Source organism: Peromyscus maniculatus, chromosome 21 (assembly GCF_049852395.1).
Source record: "Peromyscus maniculatus bairdii isolate BWxNUB_F1_BW_parent chromosome 21, HU_Pman_BW_mat_3.1, whole genome shotgun sequence".
In the NCBI taxonomy this organism is placed as follows: Eukaryota; Metazoa; Chordata; class Mammalia; order Rodentia; family Cricetidae; genus Peromyscus; species Peromyscus maniculatus.
The window spans coordinates 1298131-1314196 of record NC_134872.1 but is presented as its reverse complement, the minus strand read 5'-3'; the positions used below and the strand labels follow the sequence as shown (position 1 = coordinate 1314196).

At 43.4% G+C, this 16066-nt stretch overlaps 1 protein-coding gene across 1 annotated transcript; it reads right to left on the bottom strand.

Moving 5' to 3' along the window:
• Positions 1–8342: 8342 nt before the first annotated feature.
• On the bottom strand, positions 8343–11195 carry LOC121824851 (H-2 class I histocompatibility antigen, Q10 alpha chain-like). The gene is made up of 4 exons (XM_042266482.2): positions 10214–11195; positions 9722–9991; positions 9186–9461; positions 8343–8623 (listed from the first exon to the last, which is right to left on the bottom strand). The coding sequence occupies exons 1-4, from the start codon at positions 10284–10286 to the stop codon at positions 8343–8345; spliced, it is 900 nt and encodes a 299-aa protein (XP_042122416.2). The 5' UTR covers positions 10287–11195.
• Positions 11196–16066: the final 4871 nt, after the last annotated feature.

Genomic DNA, 16066 nt, shown 5'->3' with positions numbered 1-16066 from the left:
CATAGGGAGTGGCCCTATTAGGAGGAGTGGCCTTGCTGGAGGAAGTGTGTCGCTGTGGAATGGGTTTTGAGATCTCATAGGCTCAAGCTACACCCAGTGTGGCACACAGCCTCCTTCTGCTGCCTGCAGATCAAGATGTAGAACTCTCAGTCCTTCTCCAGCATCATGTCTGCCTGCACTGCCATGCTGCTCATCATGATGGTAATGGAATAAACCTCTAAAACTCTAAGTCAGCCTAATTAAATGTTTCCTTTTATAAAAGTATCTGTGGTCATGGTGTCTTTTCAGAGCAATGGAAACCCTAACTAAGACACAGACTGAGCAGGTTATATTTGATAAAAAGAGGGGGGTGCGGCAGAAAGGGAGAGAAAAACAGAGAGATAGAAAAAGAAAGAACATAATAACAATTTAAAAAAAAAGAAGCCATAAATTGGAAGAGAACAAGGAGGGGTGTGTGTGAGAGTGTTGAGGGGGAAGGAAAGTGAGAAGTGTAATTATATTACAATCTCAAAAAATTAAAAATTAAAAACTTTAAACAGCACCTTAGGGGATAAAGAGGATTGTTTCAGCTTACAATTCTAGGTCTTGGTCCATCACTGTGGGAAAGTCAGGGTAGGAACTTGAAATGGCTAGCACAATCAAAAAGAGAGAATCCAGCCAGGCAAACAGGTAGGTTAACTGCAGGTCTCTACCTCTCGCTCAGCTCCCCTGAACTCAGTTCCCCAGTCTCATGGGAAGGAAGAAGAGAATGACCTAAGTGGCTGCACGGTCTCTATTTTGCACAAGTGTTTGTTTTTAGGGAATTTATTTGTGTGCAGTTTCCCAGCATGCTATTCAGTCCCTGTGGATAGGAGTCTAGAGATCCCGATGTGCTTGAATTTATAAGAGGTGAGCATGAACCTCAGTCCATGGCATTCCCAGTGTAAGCAATTCTAATTTTCTGCAATTGATTATTTACATAGAATTGATTACTTGAAACTGTGCTTATAACACAGTTTAACCCATATTTACTGAAAAAATTCTCTAAGAATTTATTAACAAAATTCTTACACTAGAACAGAACATGTTAGTTACATGCCTTTACTCCCAGCACTTCAAAGAAGAGTTAAAAATATCAGGAGATTATGATTCAAAGCTATATGAGACCCTGTCTAAATACAACAATAACCACAACAAAAGTGCACACAGTAACTGTACACTTCCTACTGCTATATGTCACTTGCTAAATTCCTGACAATGCTTATAGACATGGGAACGCAGATATACTTTAAAATTCCTATGAAGATTTGTGTGTCATGGAACACACCTATAATGCCAGCACTTAGAAGTTAGGAGTGGGAAAATGATGGAGGAGGACACATAGGCACAGACAGAGAGAATCTCCAGGCAATAAACTGGGGAAAGTTGGGTCAATGAGAAGAGGTGAGTGATGACCAGCAAGCTTTAGTTTATTAGCAAAGTAAAAAAGGAAAATTAAAGAGGAAAATGGGGGAAAGTCCTCTTTCCCCATATTTAAACCTGAACCTCGATGTCAGGATGCCAAAGATGAAACTGGGGACTCAGAGTGAGTCACTGGACCTGTTTGCTCCTCTTCCCACTGTGGCCACATTTAATAAATGTCCTTTCTCTGATTTTCACTGTATTTGTGTCGTTAGTTGCCTTATTGTGTTGGCCAATTGCACGTGATTACAGCCGTCAGAAAACAGGCTTTGACCCTAAAATATCTCATGATAATAGCATGGAGATGCCTTGGTCAGGGGTCCATGGGCCTTGTAAGACAATGAAAGAAACACCTCTGTTGTCAGAAACAGGGACACCTGGGGAGAATCACACCAGACTCATACTCAGCATTGAAGACAGGTCTCATTCCCTGTAGATACAGGAAACAAAAACAGATGAGTCTGGGATGCCCACTTCCTCAGGATGGAGGACAACAGGACATACAGCAACAGTCCTCTAGAATCTATAAGGAACACTTTCCAAGTCAGGAACAGCTGTCGGAAGTAGTGAGTGATGACCAAACATCTCTAAAAATTTCAGCAACTTAAAGAGGGAAATTTTACAAACCAGAACAGGAAAAATCCTCAGTTCCTAAAGTAGGATTAGGGTGTTTATAGTGAACCTCCACCTTATGAGAAGGATTTTTCCAGAGCCCTGTTTATGGCAGCCCTAGAATATCTCCATAGTTCGAACATGAACAATTATTTACAGGGCACTGGATAAATGGCCCAGTGATTAAAAGCATTGGCCCCCCTCCAGTAAATCTGGGTTCAATTCCTAGCACCCAACCATGAACGTAGAACCATCTCTCTCCAGTCACAAGATAACCAAAGACATTTTCTGGCCTCCCCAGCCACTGAGCATGAACATGGTGCACAGAAACACATGCTGAGAAATGTTTCATAGGCAAATAAAAATAAGCCAGGTGGTGGTGGTGCATGACTTTAACACAAGCTCTCAGGAGGCAGAGGCAATCAAACCTCTAAATTTTAGGTCAGGATCATAGGAAGCCAGTTTCAGAGAAAAGAGCAGATAAATAGCATAGCTAGAGGATGTCCAGACTGGTCCTTATCCATTTTATGATTCTGATCTTCAGGATGATGCTTCTCTAAAATTTTCCAATGGGAGTCTCCGTCGTGGTGGATTGAGTCATGGAAAGATTAACTACTGTGAGAGAAATCTCTAGAGCCCTGCTTCCCCATTCAGACCCAGCTCTAGGGCCTGGTATCCTGGGAGCAGTGTCTGGGGACCAGTTGCTTACTGTGATCTCTGTACTGGTCCTGTTCACAACATCCTTCTGAGTCCTGGCCCATGTGCTGATGTAGCTGACAGAATCAAGGAAGGAAAGTAAAATAAAGGCTACCTACCTCACTGAAGTGTCCATCTCTGGCCCTGATTATGGGGTTTCATTGCCTCACTGCTGTGTCACACTTTTTTATTGGCCAGCTGAGGGCACCTGTACTAAGCCTTGGCTTCCTGATGATCAGAGATCACAGGGATCTGAGGGAAGATGAAGGAATTTAGGATGGGCGTTGGCTGCTCTGTCAGTGGCCACGCACACCATCACCAAGGAAGGCCATGGGTAGAAGCAGCAAGAGCTGAGAAAGCTAATGCACTACTGACATCTCTCTGATGATTTCCAATGCAAAAATCCCCCCAGTGTCTCCCTATGACACCAGGCCTGACTCTCCATAGACCCTCAAGACCCAGATATGCAGCACGATACTCTGTATACCCATGAGAAGCCTTTTAATCATAAACCCATGTTATGGCCACCATTTACTATCTCTAAGATGAAGGACCCAGTTATCCTTTCCTTGGGTCTATGCAGATGTGACCTCCTCTTGCTCCATCTGCATCCATTCAGACATCATTGCTTAGTTCTGATCTTATATTGGTGCCATAGTTTTTGTCTGTGGTCAGCAGCAGCTTTCATGGCTGTATAGCTGTTGCAAGGTTAGCAGAGAAATGGATAGCATCAGACATGCAGAATGAGGGAGACTTCCTCTACCTAAGTTGTCCCTCCCTGCTGACTCCAAGGGCTGTGAGGCCAAATGCAGATCAGGTTTCAGCACTTAGCCAGAGGCTTGGTGCTGTGTCCAGATGTAGAGGGGCTCTGGCACTTGCTGGGGGAAGGTATGCAGGCCTGAGCTGGGTAGAATGTCTCACATCCATGAGAAAGAAGGTCTTCACCACATGAACAAGAAACCTGCTTTTCCTTCTCTAGGCTGCACTCCCTAGGTAATGTTGGAAAATCTACCAAGTGCCTGGCCTTACATAGTCCTCAACAAATATCAGTTTTATATAAATAAATAAATAAATAAATAAATAAATAAATAAATAAATAAATAAATATTTGTGATCACTTTAGAGCCCAGTTTTCCACTATGGGTGAAAGGACAGTGTAGCATAGATTCTAACTGGTCTTAATAATAACCCAGAGTCAGATATCAGGGTGAAAGCTGAAAGATCAGAGAAGCAGAGCAGCCACCCACTAGAGTTCTTTCTTCTACTGAATCCTCAGCCTTAAAGGAGACTGAGCTCCTGTCTCCTCCCACCTTATATTCCTCTCTCTGGCTAGCCACATCATTTCTGTCTTCACCTCCCTAGTGCTGGGGTCAAAGGTGTGTGCCACCACTCCCTGGCTATGTTTTTCTTTCAGACTGGATTGATCTTGTGTATCCCAGGGTGGACTTGAACTCCTGATCTTCTTGCTAACTCCTCCCAAGTGCTAGGATTAAAGGTGTGTGACACCACTGCCTGTCTATGGTTATCTAGTGGCTAGCTCCACTCTTTGAACTTCAGGTACGCTTAATTTGTTAAAGCACAAGTATCACCACAGGAGAGTGCCATTGAGTTAAGGCAAAAATGCAGATGTTGGGATGGTGAACACCAGACAGTTTGAGCCCTTCGTCCTCTGTGCAGAGGCTCTTTCCCTCATAAACTCTGAACTCCCATAGATGGTTCTGGGTCAAAGACATAGTGTCAGTACTAACAGTTGAAAGGTATGGGGTCAGGGCTTCCCTTCTGCTTTCTAAGTGGAGTCTGAGTCAGTATTGGTCTCTCTTCACATTATGACCCTGATTGGTTTAGGCTGATGGGCTTCTCTAAGAATTACCAATAGAAGAGAGAGAGAAAAAAATGGTTAGTCATGTGATGGAAAGATCAGCTCTTGAGAACCATGAATCCCAAATATCCATCTCCTTACTCTGACCCAGCTCTTTGTTTTGGTATCCCCAGAGCAGTGTCTGGGGACAACTTGATTCACCCTGATCCGTGTCCTGGCCTTGATCAAGATGTTCTTCTGAGTCCCAACACAGTGGGCAATATGTAAGCTATTCTAGAGCATTTTGATCTCAATATGTCTACACACACTTAGAAATTATGTGGAACTAAAGGTAAACATGCCTACATGACATATATCAATCCATACTGAGTGTGTTAGGAATTGAGAATGTTGAGACCCTAACTTTGTTGAAGATAATGCCAAATAATGGCAACCTGGGATCAGAAGTTTTATTTGAGGATCAATACATACTTGTTCTTATCAACGGAGACATGCAGGGCTTGAGAATTCTTATCCTTATGATTGTCTTTAGGAGACAATCATGTCAGAGACACCAATCCATTTCTACTAGCAGAACTGAGATCTCAGACACTGGGAATTTGGAGCAATGGTTCTAGCCAACCTTCTTCAACTCCCTGTCCCCAGGACCAGTGTGCTCCATTCACTGCATCTGAGGCTTATTCAGGGGAGTCACTTCCTTGTCTGAAGGGCCTGTGATCCAAGAAGGATCCCAGAGGCCAGACTTGGATGCTTTCTTGCTGAAATATGACATGGAGTGTGAGTTCTGGGACTCTCTGAGCCAGTTCCTGACTCTCCTGCAGGTTGGACTCTGGTAACAGATATATTGGCCAGTATGTCAAGTTAGCATGGATGCTGAAAGGAGTCAGCAGAACAGTGAGAGAGATATGTAAGTTCTGCACACAGGTAGAAAAAGAGGATCAGGACACCCCTACAGAGATGGCAGGATATGGGGAAGCTTTAGGTAGAGGATTGCTGTCATGCCCTGTTGTTGAAGGGACACTAGGGTTTGCTGGGAAATGTGCTCCTTGCCTGAGGCAGGTATCTGTTCCACAGACACACTTGCAGGAAGATCCCCATCACATGCTTCAGAAACCTGACTTTCCTGCCCTGTTCCCCTCTTTATGGGCTCTGCTCCTGGTACTGCTTAACAAAAGTTAGAGAATCTGCCATGTGCATTTCCCCTGGGATCCAGAGAAGCACACAAGAGACAATGCTCAACTGTGCCTTAGGGCCACAAACACACTCTCCCTTGATTAATGTTCTATTGAAACTGGAGCAGAATCTCCATCCCTCAGGAATTGTAGACAGTGTCTAGACTGTCAATTAATTTAGTTTTACAGAGACTACTATTGATTTCGTCTACACCATTCCTCTTGATCTCTGCTGTGACCCTCTCTGTAGACAGGTGTTAACATAGGATTCCCTTACTTCATTTTGAAGGATTTCCAGTTTCATTGAAAGTGATTCGATGCTCTGAAATCCTGTGCCTATGCTTTGGTGACTACTGTGAAATCCTCTAGGGATTTCAGCAGTTTTTCAACAGGTAGTGCCCAAATTATATATTCCACGTAACTTTCCTTACATAAACCTACTTCCTGTCTCAAATTCAAATGCTTAGTTAAGATATCTGTAGAATGGCAGTAGCGCAGAACAGCTTTGTCCAATACTTATGATTTTTTAAATTATCTTTTTAATTCTTTTTTTATTTATCAGATTTTAATGACTTCCTTTGGAGACAGGGTCTCAGGATGTAGCCCAGGTTGTTCCTAAACTTGCAAATCTCCTGTTGGCAGAGCTCCTCCTGCTGGCATTACTGACATATAGTGTCTAAAGGCTGTCAGAAACCAGGCTGGGACTCTAACAAATTTGGTGAGAATACCACAGACATCCATGGTTAGACAATGACAGAAACATTCCTAGCTATGTCAGTGACCATCAACAAGAGAAGATAAGGACACCAGATTGAAACACAGAACTGAGAACAAATGTAATTCCTGTAGTACCATGAATCTCAATATCTCTTGATGGAATATCAGAATCATGACTGCCAACATGAAAGAACAGCAAAGACACTGGACAGACCCTACAAATGCCTGAGATCTTTTGATCACATGTCCTGGTGAACAGGTTTATTGAGAGAAAGGGGATGAGGATGACACAGGTGGAAAGGGACTGTGTGAGAGCCCAGGGTGGAAGGATCAACAACTGTCCACACACTGTCCTAACATGTCTCCACACAGCCTTCAAGTTCAGGAGAGGTAATAGAGTTAGCACAGCACACTCTATTTACTTAGATTCTGTCAAGTTCTGAGACGTTATTTTCTCCATCAAGTTTTACCCATCTTTACCACACTAATCAAAAATATACTCTGAGAGAAGTGCCATAATCATAAAAAAAAGTTTAATTTCAAGAAAGATGCATGAAGATGTAGCTCAGTGGAAACTAAAGTTCAGGCAGGGATGGAGGTTTGCCAGCCCAGCCTCTGTTGAAGCAGCAATGAAGACTGGGGAAGGAATGATGGTCAGTGTGTGGATGGGACTTATTGCTGCTCAGGACAGGGCTGAACTCATCACCTGTTTACACTGTACTCACAGGAGACAGACACATAGTCACAGTCAGATGCAGGAAGAGAAGTCATCAGTTTTGGAGGCCACAGTGGAAAAAGAGAAAACAGAATAAATCTTGTTAGGCTCAGTGCAGCTGTCTTATCCTGTAGAAGAAAACAACAAGGCAGAAACTCAGATCAGTGTCTTAAATGGTGATATACTGAACAACTCATCACACACTCAAACTGTCCCAATCTCAGGAGTCCCCACACCCCAGGGTTCTATTTTCTGACCTCTCCCTGTCTCACATCAGGCCTTTTAGGGTGTCACTTTTAAAGATATAACAGAAGGATGGACATCCTAGAAACTCTAAGTAGAAAGTGATACAAGAGCAGATCAAAGCCTCTGAAGATGGAAGTAATGAGGAGGTATGGGCTAGCTGAGAATCTCCATGGCTCCTGTATATACTGCCGTAAGTGTCTCAGGGAAGAGCCCCTAGTATAATGACTGGCAAGCCTGAACAAGGCTGTCTCACCATTTACCCCTGGTAATAATCCCTTTTGTTAGAGCTCCTGGGAGCATCAATATCTGCAAGGCCAAGAGAAATCTTCTGGTCCTTATCTCTTGGAAGTTTCTAGAACTGTGACTGTAGATCTAGAGAAAGATGAGGAAAATTGATAGTAGATTGTACATGAACAGGATTGACTGGACTCCTGGATAACTGTTCTAAGTAGGAACCTTTCCATTTGACCTCTGAGAGCTGAGGATCAGGTCTCTGCCACCTTTATCATTGTAGTGATGAAGTGAAGAATCTGTTCATTATTTCCTTCATGCTTCACAATAGAGTTAATGCCAGCACATCAGCACAAGACTGAATAAGCAACTGTGTGGAGGAATCTTTGCTCTCATGTGACAGGGCACACTCTCAGCTGGACCTGATATTCCCATGGAGACTTGAACTCAGACCCTGCCCTTTCCTTACCTTTAGTCCTCCTCTTCCATATCAGAAAAGTCACCACGGCTCCCATAAGCACAGCTCCAAGAACCAGGCCAGTAACAATTGGCATGATGGGGACAGAGGGCTGAGGAGGTTCTGACAGAGAATGGAAGGAACAGTGAGGCCTCTGACCTCCAGCTATCAGTCATGACCCTGATCCATTTCTCCCAAAGCCTCCCACTCTCTGTGTAATAGGCTCTTTGCCCACACTCACTCCTTACCCCATCTCAGGGTCAGGGTCAGCCCTTCATGATTTACTTGACATGTGTAATTCTGCTCCTTCCCAGAAGGCACCACCACAGCTGCCCACTTCTGGAAGGTTCCATCCCCAGAAGGCCTGGTCTCTATCACCTCCATATTCAAACTTTGGTTGCTCCCATCCCTCTGCCAGGTCAGGGTGATATCAGCAGGGTAGAAGTCCAGGGCCCAGCACCTTAGAGTGATTTTCCCATCAGCTCTGACCTTACGGGTCATGTGTATTTTAGGGGTATCTGAAGGGAATAAATTAGAAAATTCAGGCTTTTTGCATTCTTCCTGAATATTCATCACTGTGCACGTGACCTTGGTTTGAATGGATGAATGGGACAGTTAGCTAGAAGGAGAGATGCTGACCCCACACATCAACCTAATCTCAGGATAAGGATGGGGCAATCTGTTCCTTGGAAAGTTTCAGAATCACCATGAGCCAGCACAGAGCAGGGGACTCTGGATCTCCCTCTAGGAATATGGACTTCTGGTTCTGACTGGATGGGGACTCAGACTCAGCAACACTGGACTCAGACCTCCACAGTACATGGACAGTGAACAGACGTGACAGAGATCATGGTTCACAAGGCAAATGGAAGGGAAATGCTGCCTAATTGACAGACTGATCTATCCTGGGTGAAGGCTTAGCCCTCTGGAGAGCTCCTCTCTCTTGTTGAATTAGGAAACCCGTGATACTTCTTCACCTTTGATGCAAGACTGACTATTCCAGCTTCCCCCTGCTGAGGAGGAATCCTCAGGGGACAGGGGCTCCAGTCTCAGTTCAAGATTGGCAGTTTCTTTCCTTACCTGTTCTCAGCAAAATCTCCTTCCCATAGACCAGCTGTCTGAGGACCAACTTCACACCTTTATGCTGCAAGTAAGTCTTCAAAGATTTTGCAAGACCTGATGCCTCCCAATTTTGCCTCAGCACTTCAGCTGCCTTGCCGACTGCAGTCCAAGTTCTCAGGTCCTCGTTCAGCACAACGTAATCATGGCCATTGAAGACGAATTCATATTGTATATGACTGAGGTTCCCTCCAGGCAGTACATCGCAGGCCATCAGGATCTGGATTGTGTGATTACCTATCCAAGCCCCTACTGTCAGCCACTCTCACAAGGCCAGGTCCCTTGGGGCCCTCCAGTGACTCAGTCCCTCCCATTTGGCCTTTGTAAATGGGCACATTTGAGCTTAAATTGTGCCGAAAACCAGGTCAGTATCCCAAGGCTCTCTGTAGCCTCGTCTATGCAAGTTACATTTTGCTCGGGAAAATATTGGATATGGGGAACTGGAGCAAAACCACTGGAAGCTTGAAATTTGGGATTTCTGATTTGGGTCCACTCACCAGTTTCAATTAGATTGTAGATGTGAAGCATTTTCTTCAGTATGTACTTGTATGTTGCCATCAGCTTCAGAACTTCTTCTGTCCTCTGGTCCCAATACTCTGGCTCCTGCTGATCCACCCATGGTGCACAGTGCATCAGTCTCGGAGGCTCCTCTCTGCTGTTGAATCTCTCAATATGAATGTCATTAAAGTAGACAGCATAGATGAGTTGGGGTTCCAAGAAGTCAGGCGAGGTGAGGAGAGTTTGCAAATAGCTCAGGGAGTGTGAACCTAGGTGCAGTGGATCTTTAGATCTAGACCTCCCTCCTAGTACCCTGTGCTGCTCCCCACATTTCTCCTAAAAGAGAAGCGAGCAGGGACTGGGGCTGTGATATTAAATAAATAAAGAAGGTCCTGGCTAGGACAGGGGAGAGACAGATTTTCCTGTGCTGCAGCCCCAGGGTCCTTTCATCTCCCAGGTTAGGTCCTTTACCTCCTGACACCCACACTCACCCTTTGGATGCCTGGTCAGGGTCAGGTTGGCCAGGAGCAGCAGGAGGAGAGCCTCAGGGATAAAGGTCTTCATCCTGCTTGAAGAGTGGACACTGAGTCTCTACTAGTGTGTGTTCAGTTTATAATCTTGATATGGATGAGGCTGATTGGCTTCTCTAAGAATTCCCAATGGTAGTGATAGAGAGCATTGTGGTTGGGTCATGGAAAGATGAACTCCTGGAAGAGAAATCTCCTGGGCCCTGCTTTCCTGGCTCAGACCCAGCTCTGGGACCTCAGATCCTAGGAGCAGTGTATGGAGACAAGTTGCTTACTCTGGTTGTTGTCCATCTCATTCTGGTCAAAATATCCTTCTGAGTCCAGACCAGAAGCCATTGAGTCAGTAATTCTCACACTGAGATAGCAGGATGTCTACAGAGTCTTACAAATTGATTGCCCTCAAATGTACTTATGCTTGTGTGGATTGTATCAATCCACATTCACTACATTAGGAACTGAGAATTTTAAAACATTTGCTTCATTGAACATTAATGACAAGTGCATGTAAGCATAATGTTTACAAAAAGTAATGACTATTTTCCAAAATACAATGATATTGTAAGACTAACAGATGTTTACATGTTTGCCTCTACTTATCCTCATCTTTCCTACAAGACATATCTTGGATTCTGACTCTCCTTTTTAACATTTAGTTTTATAGACAGTGTAGGAAATGTATCTTAACAAAAATGTACAGAGAAAATAGATTTAAGCCCTATTTTTATTTTTTGTTTATGTGTATACTTCTTCATGTATGGGTGTGTGAGTGTTGGGAGTACAATAGTCTGTGGAGATCAGAAGATGCTCTTAGTAACCCCGAAGTAAGAGGCCCAGGAGCTTGTGACCTCAGAGACTTCTGGGACTCCAACTGTGGTCGTCTACACAGTTTAGCGGTCTCTCCATACACAGGAGAGAGTGTTTTTATTAACATCTTCAATTTTTTACTTTTTTCTTTACTTTTCTTTTTTTAAAAGTGGCCAGGAAGTCACAGACATCCACATGCCTCTGTCCTCTGAGTACTGAGAGAAATCCATGTCCACCATACTCTGCTCACTGGAGATGTTTATCTTTGGTACTTCACTGCATTCATTCAGGTGCTGCTTACGTTCTGGAACTTAAAATATCACTGAACCCTCCATAGTTTGCTGCATCCATGTCCATAGGAGGATCAAGTTCATTGAGTGCATTTTGTGTTATTAAATTTTATTTTAGAAATTAGAATATTATTGACCAAGTTCATCAGTGTGCATATATTTATATGAATCTATATCCTAAATGATGGGCAGATAATGAGTGCAGAGTGGTCCTTATTCACTTTACCACTCTCATATTCAAGATGAGGCTGACTGGCTTCTCTACGAATCCCAGTGGGAGTGACAGAGACCAGAAGTGTCATGGAAAGGTTAACTATTGGAAGAGGAATCTCCAGAGCCCTGCTTCCCCACCGCATATCCATCTCTGTGCTGTGGTATCCTGGGAGCGGTGTCTGGAGACAAGTTGCTTACTCTGATACCTGTAATTGTCTTGTTGATAACATGCTTTTGACTCCTAGCCTGGATGCTGATCTGGCTGACAGAATCAAGGAAGCAAAGGAAACCTATCTATCGCTAAAGTGTCCAGCTCTGGTTCCTGATCTGGGGTTCCTCACTGTTATGTCATGGTTCTTTCCTGTCCAGCTCAGTCCACAGCAATAAGCCTTGGCTTCCTGGTGATCTTATCTCACAGAAGTCTGAGGGAGGCAAGGAAATTTGGATGGGAGTTGGCTGCTGTCTCGGATGAAAGGCGCAAGTCACCATGCCTGGCTGTTTTCAATGTGGCCTTAAATTCACAGAGATCCAGACGGATTTCTGCCTCTGGAATGCTAGGATTAAGGCGTGTGCTATCACTGCCTATCCTCTATGTTTAATATTTTGGCTGTTCTGTCTCTGACCCCAGATAAGTTTATTAGAGTGCACAATATTTCAGGGAACACAATACCACCACATGGCTCAGATTTTAATTCTTGTCCATTGACTTGGTGCTGTGTTCCAGATGGAGAAGTGATTCTAGGATTACCTGGGTTAAGGTCTGCTGGCCTGAAATGGATGGGATGTCACACACACACACACACACACACACACACACACACACACACACACACACAGGAATACACACAGGAGAAGATCTCTACCACATGAATAAACAATTTGCCTTTCTTTCTCGAGTCTCCAATTTTAGGGGATCTGCTTCTCAGATTTACTGCTCAATAAGTGATGGAGAATCTGCCATGTGGATTGCCTTGTTCCAGGCCCTGGAAAACAGAAATGAAAATCACCATGCTGGGATTTGAAAAGATGGCTTGTTTATGGCCATGTCAGAGGAGCAGCAGGTGGCAATGGACTTCAGGGTGTCAGCGCACTAGGATGAAAATCCCTTATAATCTTGGATAGGAGAGGCCCTTGCACCACAGACTCCAGAATGTCTTTTGCTTCTGCTGTGCTGCCACGACTCTGTATCCATAGGCAAGTCGGACACTGTTTTCCAAACAGGAAAAACCACAGGGGAACTGATCCCCAGCACCCTCCAGAACCCAACTGCACATTTTTCACACAAACAACTTAACTGGGATAGGACAAAAAAGGGCATTTAAAATTAAGGCAGCAAACTTACTGCTGCCAACATGTCCTCCCTTTTTATTTTTAAAAGGAACACATCGGCTAGAACAGCCTGTGGAAGATCAGATAGCCCCTGCCTTAGGTCACCTGTTGCAATCCCCAAACTTACCCGTCATAGGGGGCTGCCCTTATGCCCCCTGCCTTAGGTCGCATGAGGACCACAGGAGTTTCCCATCTCTGGGTACTATCTGTCCAACATTTGTAACCACACTTGTGCAGATTCAGAGGGTGGCATGGCCAGAAGGGCTTGCTTGGTTACCTGTCGGTGTTGAGTGAACTGGTGTTGCCATCAGCATAGCAGAAATAACCCAATTCCCATACAGCCTGCACAGATTAATAAGAGGGAAACAAACCCTGCCCATCTAGTAATCCACCCAGTAGCTTTAGACATTAATGACCACCAGGTCTACTCATTTACAGGAACAACTCTAGTTTCATTAATCCTTACAATGACATGTGCTAACTAAATTGTATAGTTCAAAAATGTTCCATTATACAAACTTCTGACATTCCATAAGCACCTAACATATGTTTGTGTATCCACAACATATCTATTTATTCTTGTAACAGTGCTGCTTGCTGATTAAGCATCAAGATTCCAAAGTGAAATTGTCCATTCAATGTTTGCTGAATGTCCAAGGCACCAGCCACCCTCTCAGATAATGGGTTGATAACGGAAGCCTGTTGAACAGTCTGAGATAAGGCAAGCCCAGCAGCTGTAGCAGCAACAGCAGATGCAGCCACAGCTGCAACAATTGTGGTAGTAATGCCAAAGTCTCTTCTTGTCTTCTTCAGTTGCAGTTGATCAGTTCAGTTGATCAGAAGGACTCTCCAAAGGCAAATACAGGTATTCTCACAATCACTGCATGGGACCAATTTTCACTCCAGCAATTATTTAAGCTACACTTCAGAACTAAACAGTTTAGTAGTCCCTCTCCTACCACATCAGCATTCCAAACAACAAAAAGGAAAGGAGCACGTGGAGACCCACAGCATGGGACATGCTGGAACTACCTACAAAGTCTGCCAAAGAAGTACCACTCAGGACTAGGCAATCATGAAAGCTGCCTTTCAGATTCAAGGAGATATCATTGGTCCAATTAGAAGAAAATACAGCAGGAAAAACAGGGCTATCAATACTCACAGGCAGTAACACAGGTGGATTTCTTACTAAACTCCATAACGGCTTAGCTTCTCCCTGAGGCATCATCTTTTAAAGTTAAAGAAACATGCTCCCGGACCACCTGTCCAGCTTGATTCTAAGTTTCAATGACTGGATATGTTTAATGCCACACACACCCTTTTTTTTTTTTTTTTTTTTGCCTGTATCTGTCCTCTGATTCTTTTTCCTCCCCTATCCAATGAGGATTTCTTGGCGGGGGTCGAGACAATAGAGGCTTAGAAGGTGCTGACTATGCTTTCACTTTTGCACGGCACAATTTCTGTTGTAGTTCCTCTATCTCTTTTTCTAGCTGCTCTTCCTCCTCTACTAAATCTGAGACAGAGGCAAGATCATCATGTTCTTCCTCATCCATTAAATCTTTCACAAATATCCTTATACACTCTTTACAGGGGACCTGGACCTCTTCCTTTTCCCCTTTCAAAGATTCATTCATCTCCACCCCTGAGTGTTAGCAAATGCTTGCTCCCACTCTGAAAGTCGCTCTTTCACTTTCACTTTATCAGTCAGAAGAGCATCTTTCACAAGTCTCCATAGAGAAAATGCAGCTGTAGGAAATATATCTGCGCCCTTCTCTTGCAACATCTTTTGTAAATCTCTTTTTACTTGTAATATTCAGACCTCCTCCTGTCAGAAACCAAGGACTTGCTTCAGCTATGGTATCCACAAATGTGAGTGCGGTGCTAGACTTTATTCCTGTTCCTTGCTTACTTAACAGTTTCCTTACCTCAGTGGCCAACTGAGCTTTTGCAGTAGAATTACCCATGGTACGCACCAATGTTTCAATCCTCCACCCCTCCTTTTAGGGTGAGCCTAGTTCGCTTACCCCTTTTCCCAGGTCCTGGTGGTGACCTTCACTTGCTGCCACCTGTGCAGCTGGAGCACGAAATCTGGCGAGGGACACAGAGGTTAAACAGCACTCTAGACATCCATTTTCAGTTCATTTTCATTTTCAGATACATTTAAAATTAAGGCAGCAAACTTACTTACACGTTTGCTGCTGTCATCCTTCTCTGGTATTTGGCAAGGTGAGAAAGGGTGTGGGAAGATGCCCAATGACTATAATGTATTGTGTTCATCTCTTGGAAACATCCTGTTCTACTGTTCATTTTTACCTATGGACTATTATGAAGATAATTCCTTCCTAAGCTGTACTGACTAATTGATGATAATAATAATGTTAGTTTAAATAGAGTTTTGATGATTAAAAATAAAACAAAGAAGTATCTTACAGTAGAACACATGAGTTTCTATGGAGGAGTCACATAGACTGCGGGTTAGGGTAATGATGAAGAAAAACAACTGAATACTGATATTCCAGCTAGCTTAAATTCTTTTAACCTTAATGTTGGGAGATGTGTTCACAGGTTTTGAAGTGCATTTCTTATCTGAAACAAAGCCTTATAATAACTTCTGGGTAGATCAGATGTTTTGATAATAGCTTTGAGGTGAAAAACTTCAAGAAGACAATCTAAAGTTTTAGAAAGGCACATAATTGAATGAGGAACTCATCAAGGTCAGGGAACAAGAACAAAGCTGCCCAGTTGTTACTAGCTGACATATCATCTTTGCTAGGATTGGATGATCAAAGATGGTGATTATTTCTTTATACCGATTTCTGCCCTCAAGCTCCTGATATAAAAAAAAAAAAACATGAGTGGGTATGTACCCTAAAGGTTTAAAGTAGAGCTGACTGATTCTTTTTCATGTATAAATGTTTAGGTTTGTGATTCCTTTAAGATTCTTTATAAGATTACCTTTAGGTAAGTAATTGGCCCTTTCTTTGTAACTGTACAATGCAGCCTGCTAGTAAAAAACCTGACTGAGAAGAGTATCTTGCTTGCCTACTTAGTTAATCTATAACAAACTGCCTGGGTATGAATGTATGTGGGTGGTGGGATAATTCGTTTTTCACCTGTAATACTTAAAATGTTTAATCATATAAAGGACATGCAAAACATGCTGTTTTTTTTTTACTTGTAT

Excerpts from the sequence above, each read along its gene's own strand:
- LOC121824851 (XM_042266482.2), bottom strand. The coding sequence starts at position 10,286 with ATGAAGACCTTTATCCCTGAGGCTCTCCTCCTGCTGCTCCTGGCCAAC. Across the intron at positions 9,462-9,721 it reads CTACAATCTAATTGAAACTG|GTAATCACACAATCCAGATC; the intron begins GTGAGTGGACCC and ends GGGCTTGGATAG. Across the intron at positions 8,624-9,185 it reads GGAGATTTTGCTGAGAACAG|ATACCCCTAAAATACACATG; the intron begins GTAAGGAAAGAA and ends TATTCCCTTCAG.